Source organism: Petaurus breviceps, unplaced genomic scaffold, assembly GCF_028583685.1.
Source record: "Petaurus breviceps papuanus isolate PSGF00001 unplaced genomic scaffold, PetGlider_PUasm1.0 90743, whole genome shotgun sequence".
Classification (NCBI taxonomy): Eukaryota; Metazoa; Chordata; class Mammalia; order Diprotodontia; family Petauridae; genus Petaurus; species Petaurus breviceps.
The window spans coordinates 13,847,751-13,871,214 of NW_027187332.1; the positions used below are offsets into that span (position 1 = coordinate 13,847,751).

Genomic DNA, 23,464 nt, shown 5'->3' on the forward strand with positions numbered 1-23,464 from the left:
GGGGCAGCTAAGTGGCACAGTGAATGAGCACCAGCCCTGGAGTCAGGAGGACCTGAGTTCAAATCCGGATGCAGACACTTAACACAAAAAACTAGCTGTGTGACCTTGGGCAAGTCACTTAACCTCAACTGCCCTACCTTCCACCCCTCCAAAAATAAAAGAAAGGAACGTGGTTCAAATACAGCATCAGACACTTACTAGTTACATGACCCTGGACAAGTCACTTAATCTCTGCCTCCGTTTTCTTCAACTGTAAAATGGGGGTAACAATACAACCTACCTCGCAAGATTGTTCTAAGAATTAAATGGGATAGCATTTGTTTTTTTTTTTTAAGTGCCGTAGCACAGTGCCTGGCACACAGTAGGCATTATATAAAGTTTATTCTAACACCACCAATCCCTACCCCACCTCCAACACCTTAAAGTGCAGACTGAATTTTTGTTAATTAAGTAACAAGACTGCACTTTCCCACTTTTCACCTTGGCCCTCTATTTCCAGGCTTGTTTCATTTTGGGTCCTAAAGAATGGAATGCTGGATTATTTTTAATCTAGAACAAGTCATTTGACATTTCTGGGTATCATTTTATTCATTTATTAATTTGAGGTTTACACCAGAGGAGTTTGGATCTGATAAGCTCTCAGGTACTCTGCAATTCCAAAATCTTATGATTATGTTAAAAAAAAATCCATGTTACTTTAATATATTTAATAGATTGTCTGTATGAGTCCCACTACAGAGAGTTATGACACATAGTCTAAGAGCTAATCTATAGTTTCCCAGAAAGGGGGAACTAATCCATTAACAAGCACTTATTAAGTATTTATGTACTAAACACTGAGAATATAAGGAAAGGCTTGATAGTCTCTGCCCTCAAAAAGCTTATATTTAATGGGGAAATAGAACATGTAAGAATATATGCAAAATTACATTGGAAGAGGAGCCCTAGAATAGGGTTTAGTAAGTGAGGGCAGGGGGATGAAACCATGAGAGGTTTTATGAAGAAGGACAAGCTTAAGCTTAAATCTTGAAGGAAAACCAGAGATTCCAAGAGATGGGACTGATAAAGGCAAATGGGCAGCAGTCACCTGCTGCCTATAGAAACTCTACCTGTAGACCACTTGCTTATAGAAACTCTAGGAACTTGCAATCAGTTCACAAACATTTATAAAGTGTTACAAAGTGATACAAAGATAAAAAATTAAACAGTCCATGAGTTCAATGAGTTTATATTCTATAGAAGGAGAAATGTATCAATGACTTTCCCACTGATTCTGACTGAAATTCAAATAAATTCCAGTATACTTACCATAGATAACACTGGTATGTCTAAAATTTGCAAACCCCATAATTTCTTCTTTGTGGACCAATCTGTGATTTCACTGTAACAGGGAACTGACAATGGAGAAGCCATCTCCTCCAATATAGACCAGCCTATGCTCTACAACTTACCCTTAGAGAGCTGCCTGGTTATGTAATAACTTATATAATAAGAGTCAGTCCAAAAGCTAGGTGTTCCACTGTCTGGAGTCTGGAAGACCTAGGTTCAAGTCCTGCCTCAGATATGTGCTAACTGTGTAACCATGAGCCAAGGCACTAAAACATCTACCTTGGTTTCCTCGCCTTTAAAATGGGGATAATTGCTCCTAACTCAAAGGATTACTGTGAGGAATAAATGAGATAGCATAAGAAAAGTGCCTACAGATAAGTAGCAATAAAGAATTATTTCAGAAGACCATCATGGTCCTTTCTAACTCTAAACCCTTTTACTCCATCCTAGGACTTAACTACTTATACCTAAAGATAACTATGGATCCCCAACTCAAAAGGAAGAAACAAGATTCACTGCATATGAGATTTGGAGTCTTTTAACACTATAGCACACGAATCTTCAGAAGCATTATTTCTGTTCTTTGGAAGTTACTACCATGTATCAAGTCTGAGCAGCTGCAGGCTAGTCAGTCCTTGGAATGACTGAGGTGTGAAGGGTGGTCCACCCACCTGGAAGCCCCTCTTAACACATTTCCTTAGCCTTCCTCTATTGTAAAGCATACTGAAATGTAACCCCCCCCCTCCTTAAAAGCAGAATTATACTATTATTCTTGTGAAATTTCAGATTCTTTCAGACCTATGTAACCAGTGGACAAAGGGAGGACTGCTTTGCCAAGCTTGAGACCTGCCTGTATTATTCTTTAACTGACAACAGTGCTGACGCTGTTCAAATCATTCAAGCTTTATGCCAGCCGAGCAGTTTACATCCTACCTCAATCTTTGAGTTTAAGGATAGAAAATGTGATGTGAACTAGTTTAACCACTTGAAAACTATATTTAGTACAGTCTTTCCTACCTCCCCAAATGCTTAAAGAAATTAACAATTTTTTTAAATTAACAAAATTAAATTCAGGTGAAACAACAATATAAATGTCTGCCAAAACTGTACAGTAGCAAGTAGATGAAGAAAAAAGGAAAAAAAAACCCAATAGCCTATACCTTAAAAAAAAACATGCTTGGCAAGGTAGTTACAATATATCTACTTTAGATAAATAACACCTACACTAATAATTTCTACAGCCTTTTAAAAATCACAATCTGTAAATGATTTGATACTACATTGCCAAGCTGAAGTCCAATATACCTCTGTCAAATAATATCCTAAGAAGCGAACATCAAATGGTTCTTTCAGGACAATATTTTATTTGGTTGAAGTGTGAATGAATCAAACATGAGGAACTGGCAAGCGTCTGGTTCAGAGAATGAGTGGTTTCAAGGCAGTGCCAAGCTAAACAGGATGATCAACGCATTACATTGGTGCAACATTAATGGTTCCATGGTTTACAGATGCAGTTTCCAAGGGATGTGCCAGAAAATATGTAGAGTGACACTGGGTTTTGTTTTTTCGTCTTCTCTCTCTCTCTCTAAAGGAAATGTAGGCACACAAAGCTAAATGTTTATACCCTGTCTCTCTTACCCTTGGACACAAATGCATGAATACATTCTTATTATTGCATATACAAATATACTGGAGAATGTCTTTCAGTCATATTTTATTTTATTTCTTTTTGGAGGGGGGAAGGCAGGGCAATTGGAGTTAAGTGACTTACCCAAGGTCACACAGTGAGTGTTAAGTGTCTGAGACCAGATTTGAACTCAAGTCCTCCTGACTGGTGCTCTATTCACTGGGCCACCTAGCCGCCCCCTTTGGTCATATTTTAGTTTTAATTTTAAAATGACCAAGCAAGAGAGTGTATGGAACAGATGCTTGGCCCCTAAGTAAAAAAATCCTTAATTTTGTCCCTCAGAGTCTTCTCAACTGTAAAACTGTTGACTCTGACTCAAGTGATGCTCTGAATAGAATTAGATAATACATGGGTAAACCTTAAATCTTCAAAATGGTAAGTATTCTTTTTCTTGTTTTTGTTTGTTTGTTTGGTAAGTATTCTTATTAATAACAAGTGGCAACTTGATTAGAAAGATGATCTCGAGATACCAAAGATGTCTGCTATCACTTCCACAAACTTTATTAGTTTGTGATTTTGGGACATCAGTTCACTAAACTAATCATGGGAGATGAATGCAATATAATTGGACCATAAGACAGAATGAATACAATGGATTCAGAGAAAACAAGGAAGTGAGCACAGACAGGAAGATCATCTGTATTATGACTACAATGCATTCATTCAGTTCTTTTCAGTCATGTCTGACTCTGTGACCCCGTCTGGGGTTATCTTGGCAAAAATACTAGAATGGCTTGCCATTCCTTTCTCCAGCTCATTTTATAGATGAGGGAAGTGAGGGAAATAAAGTTAAGTGACTTGGCCAGGGTCACACAAGTAGTAAATATCTGTGCTGCATCTGAATTCAGGAAGATGTGTCTTCCCGAATCCAGGTCCAGCACTCTCTCCACTGTATCAGCTGGCTGTCCTACAATGTAAAGGAGATCAATGAAGTGACCAATCATGACTCCAATAATGAAGTATACTTCTCACTATTTGGCTGAGGGGAGGAAGACAAGAGGTGATAAATGAGCCATACATTTTCATGTACTGTCAAAGTGTTGATTTATTCAGGGAGAGCTCCTGTTGGGTCAGGAAGGGAATCGGTGGGTAGTGATAGTGATGTAAAATAACAAAAGAAAAAAAAACAAAAATTGAAAAGACAACACCAAAGAGAACAGAAGGGACGCAAATATGCAGGGCAATTTGGTCAAAACTTTACATGTTAGGGGACAGCTAGGTGGCGCAGTGAATGAGCACTGGCCCTGGAGTCAGGAGGACCTGAGTTCAAATCTGGCCTCAGACACTTAACACAAAAACTAGCCAGGTGACCTTGGGCAAGTCACTTAACCCCAATTGCCCTCCAAAAAAAAAGCAAAAAAAGAACTACATGCCACAATTTTGTTATGTTTAAATATCAAATTTGATAACACACTTAAAAACTACTCATAACAGAAATTCACGGTTTCAGATACAATTCTCCTTTCTAATATTCTCTAAATGTGGTAACACATTCAACTGTGTTAATGTTTGTTTAGTAAATTTTGGTTTTTCCATTGATATTGGGGTGCATTTTTAAATTTGATACCTAACAATAGTTTATATTGACAAACAACTATTCTTTCATGTTTGGGAATCAGGATTATTAACTTTGAAAGAAAAGCAGGGTGTCTAATTAGCTACTTTTGTTGTGCTTTAGTCTATAAGAATATGATTTTCATTAAATATGCTTTTAAAAAATTACTACTAAATTATGCATCTTGGAGACAGTGTTTAAGGCTTCCAAGTTCTAACATAAAGTCTAATAAAAATCAAATTGTTGTTGATATTCTGATTTGTAACAATTCTATAAGGTTTTGAGTATACCTATAGGACCTATAGGTAAATCATTTAATGCCTCTGGGGCATGATTTCCTCTTCTTTAAATAAGGGAGTTGGACTTGATATTCCATGAGTCCCTTCCAACTACAGATTTAAGATCCTAGCACCATAGAAATGTAGACTATTAGGATGGAAAAAAAGATCAGAAATTGATAGCTCTTCTAGGATCACAGATATGAATCTGGAAGAGGCCATCTAGGGCAAAGCCAAAGAGGTCACAGGAATAAGAAGGCAATGGACAGGGAATTTAAACCATGTCCTTTAACTCCAAAGACAGTTCTCCTTCCACCATAGTATAACAATCAAGCCTTACAGAGGAAGAATGGGGCAGAGAAAGATTATGTGACTGAACTAGGACGACACAGAGCTGCTCAGTGACCAAGCAGTAAATTATTAAGTTCTCGTCCTGCATTTGAATTTCCCCCTGCAAAAGAAAACCTTTGACCTTGAAATACTTTAACAAAGCAGGTGATATGCAGTTAGTGGTTTATCAGTTTTAAATATTTAGTAAGCATATTAAGCTTCAATAGTACTGTCTAGCTTCAACAGCTGTATTTATTCTGTCTGATTTACTATTCCCAAAATGCTTTAAAATAAAATTTACAGATTATAAGAACTAACCAAAAATCTCATTTTCCTTCCTTGCTGCTCTAAATGTATTTTGTGCCAAATGAAGTTTTGAAGTATCAAAATGTCCATCTGATAGAAATGCAGAAGGATTGCCTGGAATTAACTGGAGTGAACAAACCACAAAATGTCTCTAAAAACATCCCATGAATAAAATTTGAAGGCTCCACAATCTAAAACTGCCTTAGGTCAACTTTAACTTTCACTTGTGAAATTTTCCATTTTTCATGCTTTTGAAAGGGGTGAATACATAGAAGTTTTACATTTTGACCATTTATTTATTTAATTTTTAGAAGTTCCTACTGCACCTAAATAAAATATCTTCTTCCTGGGATAAATCCCAAGCTCCATTTGAATACAACTCATTTTGAAAATTTCAAAGTGTCTTTCTCTTAATTGCACAACAGACTTCTGTAATATACATCAGCCATATCATTTACAAACAAAATATGAACCAGATGTTTGGTGCTTATGTGAAAAATTGTGATCTTATTGTAAAACCAAATTAAATTTAAAATGAACCCAGAATACTTTTAAGCACTGCAGAAACATATTGTATGTTCCATTGTTTGTTAGTCCTAGCAATTCTTCTATTCTTTACAGCAAGCAGGAGAAAAAAAAATCAAGCCCATTTTAATGGATAGTGGGATATGACACTTGAAAGAACATTTAAATTCCATTATGTGACTTAAGTCAAATGCAAGTTCAAAAGAGTTCAGAGAGCAAAAAAGGAAAGTAATTTGTTTTCCTAGTGGCAAAAACCCAAATGAATGATTTGTTATTCTATTTTGGATAAAAATTTTAAACCTTCTTAAAAAAACACATTAAAACACTTCTCTTAAAAGGTGAGACATTTGTTCATAACCTAGGTTTAAAAAATTCTTCAAAAAAGGAACACATTAACCTTCATGTACTTCTAGTACATAATATAAATAGGTAATACTAAGCAATTCTCTCCTTAGAGGCATTTTTGTGTGGTTTTTTTTTTTTGGTAGAGCAAGGGGTCAGGCAAGAATGGAGAGAAAAAGGGATATACATATACATAATTTTGTAATGTATTTACATAATCACAGAAAAATAATCAGGGCATATTAATTTGAACATGAGTAGTAGTCTTGTTCAAACCTTCCTCTGAAAAATATTGGCTGTTACCTTGAGCAAGAATCTATCATGTGGTACACTCAATTAATGTTCTAAAACTTCAAACTGCAGAACTGCTATTCATCTGCATTGTTACAGGGAGTTTGCTCAAAGGCAAATTCCCTAAACCTCGTAAATCACCTGATCTAGCCAAAACAAAATAAAAAATAATTAGTTAATATATAAATATATGCTTAATCAATAGATACTAAAAAAGTCTCTGACAAAGAATAATGCCCATTTATGTCATTAAAAAACTGCAAAGAATGAGTACAGATGGATATTTTTAATATAATTTTAAAAAACTAAACAAAAAAGCTATCATCATATGCAAAAAGGAGATACTAAAAGCTTCTCCAATAAATACAGGAGCAAAACAGGGATGATGCCTGTTATCCCTACTGTTATCTGGCACAACTGTAGAAATGCTAATATAAGAGAAAGAAATTAAAAATACAAAGATAGAAAAAAGAAGAAATAAGAGTATACCTTTTTGCTTTTAACATGATGATTTACTTAGAAAATCCCAGAGAATCAGAAAACCATCTAAAGTCTTCTGGATAGTACATTCAGTTAAGTAGCAGTTAAAATATACGCACTCACAAAAAAGTATTTCTACAATAGCAATAATAAAATCTAGAAAGCATCATGGAAAGCGAGGTCCTATTTAAATTAACTATAAAATTTAAAAATATCTAGGAGTCTATCAAAGCATAATATATATCTTTAAATATTCCATGGGAAAATGTATTTGAAAGAAATGAAGAATTTAAATATTCAATGTTCATGGTTGGATTGTGCCATTACTATCAAAATTAATTTACAGATTAAGTGGTATTCCAACCAACCAAGGGAGTACTAGTACTAGATAAAATAGGAACAAAAATTCATTTGAAAGAACAAAAGATCAAGATTATTAAAAGAAGTAATGAAAAAAGGATAGGAATTGAGGGGAAATTGCATGCCTACACCTCAGATTAAATTATAAAGAAGTAGTCATCAAAACTATTTGATACTGGTTAAAGAAATAGAATAGTTGATCAATAGAACAGTTCCTATGAGGAAGAATCAGAAGTAAATGAACTAACACAATGCTTAATAAACCTGAAAATGTAAATTACCCAGAGGCAATTATAAAAAAATTATAATTGTTTATTTAGAGTATAAGAAATTTAAAAACTTTCATAGGAACAAAGATGATGCAACAAAAATAAGAAGGGGAAGAAGTCAATTGGGGAAAAACAGTTGTCTTTAATTGCTAAAGGCCTTATAGTCAAGATACATAGGGAACTAAAAGGAATATGTATGATCAGAAGTCCATTCCCTGAAAGGGAAGTGGTCAAAAGATATGCACAGATCATTCTCAAAAGAATTACAAACCATTAACAACTATATGAAAGAAAAGTGATAGCTAATAATAACTGGTATTTATGTAGTACTTTATGGTTTGCAAGAGCTTTAGGGGTCTAATTTGATTCTCACACCAGTCCTGTGAGATTAGTCTATTATTATGTCCATTGTAAAGATGAGGAGACTGAGATTAAGAGGTTAAGTGACTTCCCCAAGGCTACATAGCTATTAATTGTCTAGGACACATATGAACTCAGATCTTCCTGGATCTACATCCTGTGCTCTATCTACTAAATGTTCTAGCTATCTAGTTTCTAAGAATGTTTTAAATCACTAATAAAAAGAGGAATACAAATCAAAAACATCTTTGAAGGTTCTACCTCACACCTAGCAAATTGGCAAAGACAGAAAAAGATAAGGACAGACAATGTTACAATGAAAAGATAGGAATGTTAAAGTACTGTTGGAGCTGTGAATTGACCCAGCTATTCTGGAAAGCAATTAAGAATTACGCAAAGAAAGTGACTCAAACATCCATTAATCTTTGACCCATAATCTTCCACTGCTAGTTACAGAGCACAAGAACACCAATAACTAAAGAAAAGCCTTTTTGTCATTCAATTGATTACACATGTTGAACTCTTCATGACCCTGTGGACCCTGTTGTCCATGAGGTTTTCTTGGAAAGGATGTTGGATTGGTTTGTCATTCCCTTTTCCATCTCATTTTTACAGATGAGAAAACTGGAGCAAATGGGATTAAGTGACTTGCCACTGTCATATAGCTGGTAAACATCTGAGGCTGGATTTGAACTCAGGTCATCCTGACTCCAAGCCCAGCACTCTACCAATACTAAAATATTTATAGTTGAACTTTTAATAGTAGCGAAAAATTAGGAACAAAGTAGATGCTCGTACACTGGGAAATAACTAAACAAGAAATGGATGGATGTAATAGAATGTTATTGTGTGGCAAAAGATAATACAGAAATACAGAGAAGCATGAGAAGATTTATATGAAATGAAGTAAAGTGAAGTAAACAGAGAAAAAAAGAGTATAATGGGTGCAAAAGAAAGGAAGAGGTAGAATGGGGTAAATTATCTCACATGAAGAGGCAAGAAAGACCTATTACAGTGGAGGAGAAGATGGGAGGGTGGGCAATGGGCATTGCTTGAATCTTTCTCTCCTCAGTATTGGCTCAAAGTGGGAATAATATATACAATCAGTTGAATATAGAAATCTATCATACCCAAGAGGGAAGTAGGAGGGGAGGAGATTAAATAAAGGGGGGGTGGGGACTGACAGAAAGGAAGGCAGATTGGGGGAGGTGGTAGACAGAAGCAAAATACTGGTGAGGCAGGAAAGGGTGAAAGGAGAAAGAGGATAAACAGGAGGAAGAATAGGATGGAGGGTAATACAAAGTTAGTAATCATAACTGTGAATGTGAATGCGATGAATTGTCCCATAAAATGGAAGCAGATAGCACAGTGGATCAAAAAACAGAATCCTACAATATTTTGCTTACAAGAAATACACTTGAAGCAAAGAGATGTACACAGAATAAAGGTAAGGGACTGGAGAAGAATCTTATTAAGTTTCAGCTGAAATTAAAAAAAAGCAGGGGTAGCAAGACTGATCTTAGACAAAGTAAAAGCAAAAACAGACTTAATTAAATGAGATAAAGAAGTAAACTACATCTTGCTAAAAGGTACTATAGACAATGACGCAACTGAATTAGGAGAGCAAGGAATAGTCTACCTATCAGATCTATAGAAAGGGAAAGAATTCATGACCAAACAAGAAATAGACAGCATTACAAAATGTAGAATAGATAATTTTGATTATATTAAATTGAAACATTTTTGTACAAACAAAACCAATGCAACCAAGATTAAAAGGGAAACAGAAAGATGGGAAACAATCTTTACAGCAAGTGTCTCTGATAAAGGTCTCATTTCTCAAATATATAGAGAACTGAGTCAAATTCATAAGAATATAAGCCATTGCCCATTTGACAAATGATCAAAGGATATGAACAGGCAGTTTTCAGATGAAGAAATCAAAGCTATCTATAAGCATATGAAGAAGTGCTCTAAATCACTTTTGATTAGAGAAAAGCAAATTCAAACAACTCTGAAATACCACCTCACCAATCATATTGGCTAAGACAAAAAAGGAAAATGATAAGTGTTGGAGAGGATGTGAGAAAATTGGGACACAAATGACTGATAGTGGAGTTGTAAACTGATCCAACCACTTTGGAGAGCAATTTGAAACTATGCCCAAAGTGCAATCAAACTATGCATACCCTTTGATCCAGCAATAACACTACTGTATACCAAAGAGATCATAAAAAGGAGAAAAGGACCTACACATGCAAAAATATTCATAGCTGCCTTATTTGTGGTGGCAAAATATTGGAAATTGAGGGGATACCCATCAGTTGGTGAATGACTGAACAAGTGGTGGTATACAAATATAATGGAATACTACTGTGCAATAAGACAAGATTTCAGAAAAACCTGGAAAGACTCGTACAAATTGAGGCAAAGTGAAATAAGAAGAACCAGGAAAACATTGTATTCAGTATCTGATCAACTATAAATGACTTGTTTTTTCCCAGCAACACAATGATCCAAGACAAGTACAAAGGACTCATGAAGGCAAATGTCATCCATATCCAGATAAAGAATTGATGGACTCTGAACGTAGACCAAACAATATTTTTTCACTTACTTTATCCTTTCTCATGGTTTTTTTTCTTTTGATCTGTTTCTTCTTTCACAACAGTGATGAATATGGAAATATGTTTTACATGATACCACATGTATAAAATATATCAAACTACTTACCTTTTCAGAAAAGGGGAAGGGAGAAAGGGAAAGGAGGGATAAAAATTTGGAAATCAAAATCTTGTAAAAATGAATGCTAAAATTTTTTCTGATGTGTAATTGGGAGAAAAAAGAAAATACTATTTAAGGGGAAAAAAGTAGACAGAGAACTAAGAAACAACATACACAATGAGTACAACAATGTAAAGGAAAAAGCAACAATAAAGCAATTGAAACTGAATGCTACAAAATTATAATGATCATACTTGGCCCCAAGGAAATATGAGAAGTCACCTTCTCCAACTCCTTTACAGAGGTGGGGAACCATAGGTGTGGAACACTAGATATAATGTTCTTATTTCAAAGAATTAGACAGCTTGGCACAATTGATTAATTTTCTCCTTTTTTATTCATTGTTATAAGATATATCTTCCTGGGAGGGAGAGGGAGGCAAATGTAAATAATGTAAGAACAAAATAGAATAGTACAAATTTACTTTAAAATATATTACCTTTTACATTTAGCTAAGAAAACTTTAAATAATCCCTTTGATAATGATTAATGATGTTTTTACTGACAATAATTATAAGTGGTGAAAGTATACTTATTCCCCTTTAATATATAAGCAACTGAGGCTGAAAGTGATTGGTAGATATTACACTCAAACTGAGGACCAATGAGTAGTTTACCAACTGTATGTTCTCTCAGAAATATGTTATATATAACTAAAAGAAGATTTTTCCTAAGAAAATGTCAATAAAACTTGGAAATGCTAGTTTCTCTGTGGTAAAACAAACAACTCAGAAATAATAATAATAATTATAGTAGTAGTTCATATATCAACAGGGGCTTAAATATTACAAAGAAAGTACCCAGAAACCCTTTATTACTAAGGAAGGTGATTTTCTCACTTGACAAATTCCCTGATGTATGGATTATTTCTATTTACCTACTCTAAAACAAATGCTGATCTGTATTAGCAGATAAAGTTTCTTCCCGGGAATTCCCTACCCTAATGAGATTGCAGTTCAATTAAAAAAATAAACACCTGGTCTAAAGATATAATGCTTTTGTACGAACACAGCACTGCTGATTTTCCTGACTTATTCAGGTATTTCTTCTCATAATTTTTCTAGTGTTGTATCTCATTTATGTCACCAATTGGAATAATAGTCCCAATTATTATATCTATGCCAACAATAGCTTACATTTGATAATGTTTTATTACTACAAAGTGCTTTATGTACATAATAATCACAACAGCTCACATTTATACAGTACTTGAAGATTTACTAAACACTTATAATTAAATTTAGTAGCAGCAATAGCAGACTTATCACTCAGGAATATATTACTGGTTTCCCTTTCTTTGTGGGACTATGTCCAGAGTTTCTGCTAAAATTTGGCACCATTGCTACATAATGATGTCTATGTTTATAGTTAACCTTTGTTAACTATAAACATATATACATAACATACATAGATTGGTGGAGCTCACTCAATCAAGTTAGACTTCCTTGAAATGTCTGCAGAAAGCAGTGGCAAGAGGCCCTGCAGGACAATCATAAAGAATTATTGGGTCTCTCATAGGAAACAGATTTCATGAGGTCAGTAGAATTTCGGAGCCCATTCTTAACTTACTTAAATAATTTAAGACTTTAACTTTCTCTTTATACAGAAATCCCACCCCCTTCCCAAAGTAAGATAATAGAAGAAATGGTTTTATACCAGTGGAGATGACTTATGAGAATAAACATTTCCTTCTTGTATTTTTGCATCTCCATGAACTTAAGGCAGACAAGATACTGAATCAATAGCTCTGAATCCTTTCCAAACAAAAGCAACAAGATCTATCTGTGGGCTACCTATGCGTGTGAGAAAATGCAAACTCACTTGCTCAGTTTCAGATGCTGCTTCACTATTGGACCTGTACATAGTAATCCTCAGAATTATTTGTCTCTAACAACCAGCTGTCATGCCCTAAGCAATACTCTGTGGAAGTCTGTGCCAGTCATCTCTAATCCAAAGGGTGGTTTCACTGAGTAATCTATCTCCAACCAACCTCTTTAAGCTAAAGTGAACACTGAGATCTAATTTGTAAAATAACCCAAAACAGAGAAATGGGTTGAATATACTCTAAATCAGAGATGTCAGGTAGCATATGGCTTGTGGGCACTCTCAAGTGCAGTCTGAATCAGATTAAAATGTAATTGGGAAATATGTAATAAAATAAATAAATAAAACAATAAAGCAGAGATAATGTTACTATGTAGTTTTCTAAGTTAACAGGAGGCCCAAGGGGGATTCTTATGTATGGTTTTGTTTCTCCCATTTCTAACTGAGTTTGACACCAGTACACTAAATTGCATTATTGTAAAAAGGTCACTCATAACACAATGCTGATATATGGATAATATGAAGACGAAGCATAGGCTATCACTGTCCATTGGCTATCCCATGCACTCAGTATGTTGACAGCCCCCCAACTTCACAACCCCCCACTTTTTTTTTTGTCTGACTATACATGTCTTTGGAGATACCTTTTAAACTGCTTTTGGAAACTCCCTTGTTTGGAATGTGCTACAGCCTACTTGCACCTTTCCATTACTCTATGTTTCCATATTTCCAAACGTTCTATTTTCAGCTTCAATCTTTTAGAGACTTTTAGAATGCTTCCCCATCAAATAACATACCAGTAGATTGCTAGTATTAAAAATATAGGTCTTTTAAATAAGAAGTTTGGGTTCATTAGTACAATTTTACAAATTTTCCAATTGGCCCACTGTCCTTCTGTTACAATTTGGGCTCTACTCACTGTCTGCTACAGATGTTTGACCAAGACATATATTACAAGAGTAAGCTCCACAGGATATTACCAACTGAGTAGCATAGTCTGGACCAGGTGTGGGATACCTGTGGCCTCGAGGTCACATGTGGCCACTAGGTTCTCAAGGGTGGCCCTTTGACTGAATCCAAATTTCACAGAATAAATCCCTTTAGGTTCCCCACCCCTGGACTCTGGACAACTGATATTCCTCATTCACTCACCTTTTCCTATATGCATTGTTAGATTTGACTTTTTCTGGACCCATGCCTACATATCAGCCCTCCCTATCAATGATGAAAAATCTGCCAAAGCAGCAGAGTATGGAAAGGTTGGCCCCTGGTGGAACTACTAGACACAAAAAACTTTCTTAACCCTATTTAGTTGAAAAGCCTTTGTTTCATAGTAAGATAAACCCCATCATTGAGATAGGATTGTAGAAGAAGTAATTTTTCAGTTCTCATTAAAATTCTGTGACAATTCAGTAAAATTCACTTCTAAGAGAAGATAGGGACACCATTGTCTGAAAATTATAGCCTTATGACCTACATACTTTCAGTTATCACTGGATTCTTCGTGATATTTGAGGATGCAACCACATTTCCAAACCTAAAAACCACATGAATAGAGTTTCTCAAAAAAAAAAAAAAGGTTTGTTTTAGTTTGTTTGCTTGTTTTTTTTTTTTTAAAGGTTATTACAATTTCATTGCACCATAAAGAACAATGGTCAATTCATTTGGACTCTAAAATCATGGTGCCAGATAGTGTTGAGAAAAGTACAAATTACAATGAAGAAAATAAAGATAAGAAAAACAGATGGGCTACACCAAGTATATTCATAGGAAGTCCAAGTTTAAGGTTATGCAATTTTGAGGGGAGCAATTCTCAAGGTACCTTGAAGAGGAAAAAATACCAAATGCGTAAAAAATGAAGGACCTTAGAAATTACATCTCTAACTATTAATCCATGGCCAATTCTCATGCATCAACGTGAAATTTGATAAGGTTATTAGAAAGAAATAGGTAGTTTTTCCACAAAGTATATTTTACAGTAAGCCAAATCTCTATCATCACACAAGTGAATGAGTCTTCTCTGCTTGTTTGTTGACTTCAAAATGGCATTTATTCAGTAGAACAAAATTTCTATAAAGTCTCTCCTCCAAATTATCTCTTAAGTGTATGAATGTATGCAATTATGTGTATGTATACATAAATATATGTATGTAGTTATGTGTATATACACATATACATACATGCACATATACATATAGTCATACACATAAGAGATAACTTCATTATCAAAGAGAAATGTTTGGTATAAATGATGTTAGGTTTCTGTCTTAAGACTATCAGTGACATGAATACACAGCTACAAGATATTTAAGCGTACTATACTGCCTTACAGAAAAGAAAGTGAATTTAAGTTGCCAACATTTTTCATTACATCATCTTTCTAAAGCACACAAAAAGAACAGGGTAGTTATTATAAATTCTATATATGAAGTATGACAAAAAATTTTAAAAATCACAGGTGATAAAGCATAGCATTCTGTGGTGTGTTTTGGGGCTCTTGGGTACAGAGGTATACCGATGATTAAGTTAAATATGTAGGTGGAGTTGGAGGCTGCTTTCCCAAAAGGAGGGTTGAGTTCTGAGAGCTAAGAAAAGGAGCCAGTGACCTAAATTCCTACCACACCTCAAGGCTGGGACTTCATTTTTAGGACAAGATGACCTGAAGGTCTGGTGCTGAAAAATTATCAGAAAGCTTCCTATATGAAAGACAAACATTTCACTTTGGTACTCTGAAGTTTCATATTTGGGTGTAGGTGCTACCTCTATATAGATGATATCCCCTAAAAGCTTTCCCATCTAATTCTTGTCCAACTTTTCCAATAAACTCTCCACTGAGAACCTATTCAACATGTTTAATTGATGAAATAATTTTAAAAAATCAGAAAGAAGCCCCTATATTCTAGTTGTATTGGCTCGTCAAGTATATATCTTTGACATGTAGAATTATATGATTATGGAGCCAGCTGGGGCTTTAAAATTTAGTTGGATTTGAACTTGGATCTGAAGATGACTCATAACTTGACCAATGCATAGGGTATCTCTTGGTAGAAGGAAGACTAGAAGCTCAGGTCTTCTAATTTCAAAAGCAGTGCTTTTTCATTAGTGTCTTCACACAAGTTACTTCTGACTTTGTAGCTCCTACTGGTTTACAAAGTCAAAAATTCCAATCAGTAGCATAGGATCATGGATTGAAAGGTGGAAGAAGCCTTCGAGGTCCTTGGATCTAAGTCACTCATTAAACAGAGGAACAGAGAAGTTTATAAATTAAGTGACTTTGCCAACGTCTCACAGCCACTATCTTAATGCAAAACTGAAACCCTGCTTCTTGTGATTCTTTATATCATACCATGCTGCACATATTGTTTTCTAGAAAATTAGTTTCAGGTCTTTAATTTTCTTTTTTACTATTTCATTTCAGAAAACAAGAGTGCTGGGAGTGAGGGGGGACTGGAAGTATTCTAGTTATCTGAATCACAAGATTCCTTATCTCAAATGTCAGCAGCACAGATAAAAGGAGAATGTCCTGAGTTTGTGTATGTACGCAACAGGAAACAAACATAACAAAGGCTATGACCACCACTTAGACACGTTTGATTAGAGACAATTTTCAGTTTGGAGACAGCGTGACAACTTGAGGCCACAGGTTCATAGCGGAGAGATACAAACCTCAACTTTCAGCCAGCAGAGATTTTTTTCATCAGAAGCTGGCTACGGTCACTACTGGAAGTCATCAGACAACCTAGGAGAGCCATGATAGGATGTGATCCACCCTGGCAAGCCAAGTGATTTCCCATTGAGGAAATCTGTACAGTACCCACCTGAACCAGAGAATTCCCCTCTTCAACATCTTAAGGCAACCTAACAGGGCCAGTCACACCCAATCCTCTTATAAATGGCCATGTGAATCAGAAAACTTCCCTCTTCAAGACTTGTCATCTAAATATGTACATTTTCCTCTATGTTGGCCCAGAGCCACAACGTAACCTGCCTTTGTATTTCTGAGACAATGAGGTTCAGTGGGTAGTATCCCCATGAGTCTGCATTTGTCTGTGGGTAGCAAGGAATTGGTCTGAGACTGTCACAATGTTAAGAGTGATGAGTACCAAAGAGAGACAATGCCAGGCTACACCCACTCAAATCAACAGATTTACTAAATGTCTACTGTGCTATCAACTAAATCAAGTTCAAGCAGATAAACCGGAGAAATATCCACCAAGAACATCCCGTCTCAAACTGAGGAGATGAAATGGGGAGGCCATTAAGTATTAGAGTGTAAAAGTAAGCTTTTATATGAGAGTATGGCTCTGAGGCGCCCCCTGTCCCTGTAATCAAGGGAGGACAGTTGGGAAAGGAAGATTCCCCTGAAAGGTTGTAAAACTTCCAATCTATTGTTGAATCTAGCTCTATTCAGTAATATGCAAGAAACAAAAGTCCATAAGAAATAAATGTTTTAGAAAATCATTACATATTAAATAAAGGTATATATTTTCACTGGAAAGTTTACATTTGGATGGTATTTTAGTGTTACAAACACCTTTATATTAGAGAAATATCACTAAATACTTAATATATGTGACCAATCTTACACCCATAATTCTTTATGAATATTGCAAAAGATACAAAGGAGAAAGCAGATCCTTCCCCTTTCCCCTCAACGAATCTACAGCAAACATAAAAATCTACATATATGCCAATCTTTTTACTAACTAACAGGCACAATGCTATGCAGACTAAAAAATAATCATGTTTGTGAAAGTTTTCTTTTAAGTGAAAAATTGCAATAAACTATGCAGATTTTTAAATTAAAGGATCATAACCAGTAGTTTTATTGATATAATCAAGCTCCAATTTCAAAATAACTAAATTCTTGAAAAATGAAAATATTTTTACTGTAACCACCCACCAAGAATTACATGGCATTTAAACCTAACAACTTCCTGTATACTAATAAATCTAGTTAATGCCCAAATACTCAGAAATCTGTTCCTTTAGACTTTTCTCCTATAAGTTTTTGTAGTCTTTTCAAATTAGATGTTAAATGCTTAAGTGAAAACAATGATATACATATTATACCTCCAAACTTTTTTTGAGTCTGAAACACTAATCTTCTAACTAACTTTTCAAACTATAAAAATGGCTAAGTGATAAATTACTATATTCACCAAAAAGGGAAGATATCAAAACTACTGAGTCTGATATCAAAAAGACCAACGTAAAAGTTTCAAGTTAACTTAGATATCTGGTATTCTGTACTGTATCAAGATTAGTCAATCTAAAAACAAACTAATTTTCAAAAGTAGGTCATCAAATAGTGATAAGTACATTTCATCAGGTAGTGATACATTAGGTTATATATCACTATAAATGACATTGGTGGTTACACTTCGAAGTGTAATCCTTTTCTATTTTTTCTAGACTTTAAGCATGTTTTATGAGCAAAGAAATCACACCTATTTTTCCTGCCACTTGGAGACAACAAAATGCAAAGAAAAAAATCCTAATGGCTAGTTTATTAGTTTGTAAATTATGACTACTTCTAAATATGGACAGACTTTGCTAAACATAAATTTCTACCTTTCATTCAGCATGTTATAGACATGGGTAGCAAGCATTTTTGTCAACTAAAAATCTAGTGCCTTTCTTCATTATCAACTGCTGGATCAATATTATTAAATAGGAAGAAAAGATTAGCACATGATAATAGATTGAAAAGTATACCCCAGAAAGGATGTAATATTTACTAGCTACGAACTGTTCTTAAAATAATCAGCTTTATAAAGGTGACTGATAAAATAACAATAGTATTCAAACATATTCAACTCTATGACTATTTAAACTAATGACAAAGGCTTTTATCATATTAATAGCAGTAAATGAACAACTCCCATAAAATATTATTTCATATCACACCCTGATAAGGGTTTAAGTACATACGATCATTGTTACATGAAAAAACATTAAGGTTTTTTTTCTGTGTGTCAACTAAACAGGTTTTAATTACCACACCTACTTGAGCTATTAGTTGTTCCATTCAAACCTACAAACATAATATTTATATGGTTGTTCAAAATCTTGATGATTGATGCAATCTTTTGTGTGATTGTCTTTACAGTCACTTGCATCTGTTATTAATAACAAGGAAAAATGAAAAGGGAATGTGTGTTTTTATTTTGCAACAAAGCCTTTTCCTATGATGACTAACTTCTTCCTTTGAACACAAAAAGGTTCTTAAACAAACTTATGGACATATGAATAAGTTTGTGAAAATACGGACTCCACAAAAACAAAGCCTGTAGCACTTAAGCCAGTATTAGAAACAATCAAGTCAAGATAAGTATATTAAAAAGCTGCTAAAATTTGTTAAGCCCCTTATTCTTGATTTATTCATACCTTATTTTCTCAAAAGGAAGAAAAGGTATACAATCTTCCCCGTGGATATATCCTCTTGTTCTGACGGCAAAGGAAACATACAAGGGATTTGGCACGAATGGGCATCTTAACACTTTTCCAATATTACTACTGAATATTTATGTTGATGACGAATGAGGACACAAGTGAAATATTCTACCACGAAGCCTTTCCTTGTAAATCGGCTAAATGATGCTGTGTCAAAACAACACCTTACATAAATCAAAGATTTTTAAGGCCAGTATTTCTTGTTTCAACATGCTACCTGTTCAGCAGAATCACCAGTGTGAACAGGAATAGATTAATGCACACTAAGGAGAGCTGTCTTACCAGCCAAATGATAGAGCCGTAATTTAGCAGCCCTATTATCATTAAATTAATTTTGACAGAACAGAAATATTATGTGTTAAAATACACATATTTAATACTAATCCTAGTGGTCATTTAGACAAGATATAAAATAGTTAGGGATCATTAAAATTGTTCCCATGCTAATGTAACATGTAATAGAAAGAGCACTGGATTTGCACTCCGGAAACCTCAGTATAAAACACAGCACTTCCATTTAGCAATCTTGTGATCTTGTACAAATTATCTAACCTCTCAAGAACTCAATTTCCTCAAATAGTAAAATGATGGGTTTGGATTAGATGACCTATGAGGTTCCTTTCACCTCTAAATCTATGAACCTATCTATGATTCTATGTCACCATCTTATTTTTTATGCTATTTCCTTTAAAAGGGTGATCTCATCTTATGTCTCCATTATGTTTTTTATTTTCCCATCACTTGATTTGGGAACTAGCAATGGAGTCTAATGATTATTTCCTTCCATCAATTTTAGGCCTTCAAGGATTCAAAATGCATAAATTTCAATTTAGAATTTTTAAGAAATCTAGAGATAAAATTTCCCCATTAGAAAATCTAGATTAGAAACCTTAGGGGGAAAGCAGTTGGGATTTCTTGTTGCTAACTAATTAAGTGACATTTCTATGTCTCATAAAAGTCTAAAATTTGTCATTCTATTTCAATACCCTAATCCACAAACAAACTCCAACATAAGACATTGTGAAAATCTCTTGGATGAGGGAGGGACATCAACTTCCTTGTGACCACACAGAAACAGATTTAAAAGATAGCATGTAATATACACATTTAACATAAATCAAGAGTGGGCACGAAGACAAAAAAAATACAGTCAAGAAAATTACAAGTATATATCTTCTTGATTTAATAAAAGAAATTCCTAGATAATAGGAATAGGACAATAAAAATTATCTAACAATTTAATTTTTTAATTGGAAAAATACAACAATGCTGAGAAAATTCACCAATAAATGCACTAAAGCACAATAAGAAAATTTAACTTTAAAGTTGGCTTGAAAATACTCAAAATGAATTTGGGCATTATCGTGCTGTAAAAATATATGTGAGAGAAAAAAAAAATAGATCATGCTGCCCTCTTGTGCCAGAAGGAAAAAACAAAAAGGATTCTACTCATACAAGTAAAAAAAAATTACATATGAAACATAAAATGCCCTTAATTTCTGGATGACTTGTTGATGGCCTGACATGCATGCTACCTACTTATTAAAATTCTAAAAGAACTGAATAGAAAGATAGTGAATGAGAAGAAGGGTGGTGCAGAAGGGAGTCAAGACATCTGTGTTTTAGTCTTGGCTATGTGATCTTGGGCAAAACTTCTGGCCTTTTGGGGCCAGTTTGTTCATCTGTAAAATTAAGGGTTGAACTACCTGATTTCCTAGGAGTCACTTGGTTAGCTGAGTAGGAAAAAAAAAAAGTTTATTTGTAAGTATACAATGTTGCCCAGTGAAAGCAACATGGTGGAATTGAAAAAATTTATTTTAGAAGACCAGGATTCAAATTTTGACTGCTATGAAATACCTTTCAGTCTCAATAAAACAATGTACTATCATTTCTATTATTCAGCTCAAGCTAGAACTTGGTTTAGGTATGAAATGACTAGTGAACTATAAAAATAGTGGGGTGGGGGTAGAAGAGTGATTTTGCTGTTTACTTACATAAATTTTGTTTGTGACATTTCTTAAGATACAAGAAGAATTGTGGTAATGAATATTAATAAGAAACTTATGAAAGAAATTACAGGGAAAAAATACATTTGCAACTGCGAGTTCACTAGTTTATTTGAGCTTAATTTCATACCAATAAGCTTGTTATTATTTTGTTATGTTATGAAAACTCACAAAGCAAACAAAAGAATTGGGGGGTAATTTAATTGTTCACAAACTAAGAGAAAAGATGCCAATAAGTATAAAAGTGGATACAGATTTTGTTAACATTCAAGCTACCAATAAATATGCAAAATTATATAAAAAGGAAAATCAAAACCAAGAATCAAGCCCACAAGAATTATTAAAGTCAGACCACTGGGAAAAGGTATTCCCTGTCCCAAATGACATTTCCTAAGGTTGTTTAATGAAAAATAGTGATCTGCCCTCTCATTCATGCTTAAATCTCCTGATTTCACTTAAAAAAAGGTTCACATTGAGCTTTCTCTGACTAAGGGATGGAGGAAGAAGGGAAAAATCAATACTAGTGGGTAGAAGTTGCACCAAACTTCCCATTAGGCACCCATAACTTCTAAATACTGTATTCACTGGCCATGTACAGTACCCACACGTTCCATAATCTCCTTATTCTCCAAGGCTAGGCCAGCTGTACAAAGTCAAATTAGGTACATGTCCTGTCTTATCTGAGTGTGAATCCTGCAGTAGAGCTACAATTCCTCTATTGGGAAGTTAAGAAAGAAGTGATAGGCTTCAAAAATGAAGACTTGTTCATAGATCAGGGCCTAAGGAAAGGTCTATAGTTTTGGAAAAATAGATCCCTAATTAAGTTTAGGTGAATCAGACAGTATGTGATCAAAGAGAGTAAAGAAGCTAAAATGAATTTGAGAATGTGTAGCTTTGAAATTGCAATGCTAATTTCAAACAAAAGTTTGAACAAAGAGTCTCCAATCACTTTCTAATACTCAATTACGACTTATACTCTGTCTTTTGATTAAAAAGGGATACTCCTCAAATTGAAATTATCAAACATATATGGATTTTGGGCAAAACCCTGCTGTACAGATACTGAAATATTGTGAGATTCTAGGAACAGTTTATTTTTTACTTTGAAAACACCATCATATATCATACTGTCGGGTAGAGCTGAGAACTAGTTTCTTCATCCCAGTAAGATAGTAAATACTGTTGTTATCTTGCCTGCCTTGTATACTATCTAGAAGGTGGAATAATTCTAGTGAATGTCTTAGAAATTATCAGACAGGTAGCTAGGTGGTACAATGGATAGAGCATGAAGCTAATAGTGAGAAAAACCCAGAGTTCAAATGCTGCTTCACCTCAAATGGGTGAACTTAACTTAAAAGGTTTGTGCTTCAGTATCCTTATTAGTAAAATAGGTATAATAATAATACCTAGCTCACAGGGTTGTTCTTTTTTTTTTTTTTAAGCAATCGGGGTTAAGTAACTTGCTCAAGGTTACATGGCCATTTATTTCTGGGTGGATGCTAAGTTTCTGAGCCCGGATTCGATCCCCAGGTCATCCCGACACTGGGGCCAGTGCTCTTACTTGCTGTGCTACCTGGCCTCCCCTAACAGGGTTGTTCTGAGGATCAATTACTTAACACATGTAAAACACTCTGCAAATACTAAAGTACTGTATAAAAGCTATCTTATTATATGAGTACCTAGTGTTGGATATTTCATCTGTCTGCTCAATGTAAAATCAACAATAAAAGTTGGAATAAAAGACAATCCTTCCTCTGAAAGGATCAATACTTAATCAATGCAACCTTCTTCCAAGAACACCAAAATCAAAATATAAATATTTTCTTCCAACAAGCTTTTTCACTACTGAGTATTCATTTTTGTCTAAATCAAATTATAAATTTATTGTCATTTATAACAACTGGTGGACACTGTTTGACTTACCAATTGGATTTCTATCAAAGAACAATACTGGTGCTTTCAAAATGGACTCAAACATTTTGTTATGCAAATTTTTCGAAGCATTCACGAGAACATAGAATATCAGGAGACTTCTTGCTATTCCAAAGAGAACTGTGACTCCTGTTAATCCTAAAATTAAAGACATAAATATACTTAGGGAATGTTTGTGTACTTTTCCAAACATTTTTTAAAAGTATCTGTGGTTAGTTGAGTAAAACATCATTATTCAATTTATTCTGTGATATTTTAAGGCCTAGAAACAGTGTTCTATAGAACCAAGGGTCACTTAGATGAGAACTGACATACTAATCACTGTGTTGAACTAAAGGACTATACGAAGC

At 34.5% G+C, this 23,464-nt stretch overlaps 1 protein-coding gene across 3 annotated transcripts in view; it reads right to left on the minus strand.

Annotated features, from left to right (window-relative positions):
- ABCC4 (ATP binding cassette subfamily C member 4 (PEL blood group)) overlaps positions 1-23,464 on the minus strand; it is a 286,479-nt gene that overhangs the window by 142,091 nt on the left and 120,924 nt on the right. For all 3 annotated transcript variants that reach the window (XR_011164289.1, XM_069067341.1, XM_069067340.1), the window contains exon 19: positions 23,106-23,252. Coding sequence is in view for 2 of the 3 variants with exons in the window: in XM_069067341.1 (XP_068923442.1) it covers positions 23,106-23,252 (147 nt within the window). In the remaining variant the exon portion in view is untranslated. The remainder of the gene's footprint in view (positions 1-23,105; positions 23,253-23,464) is intronic.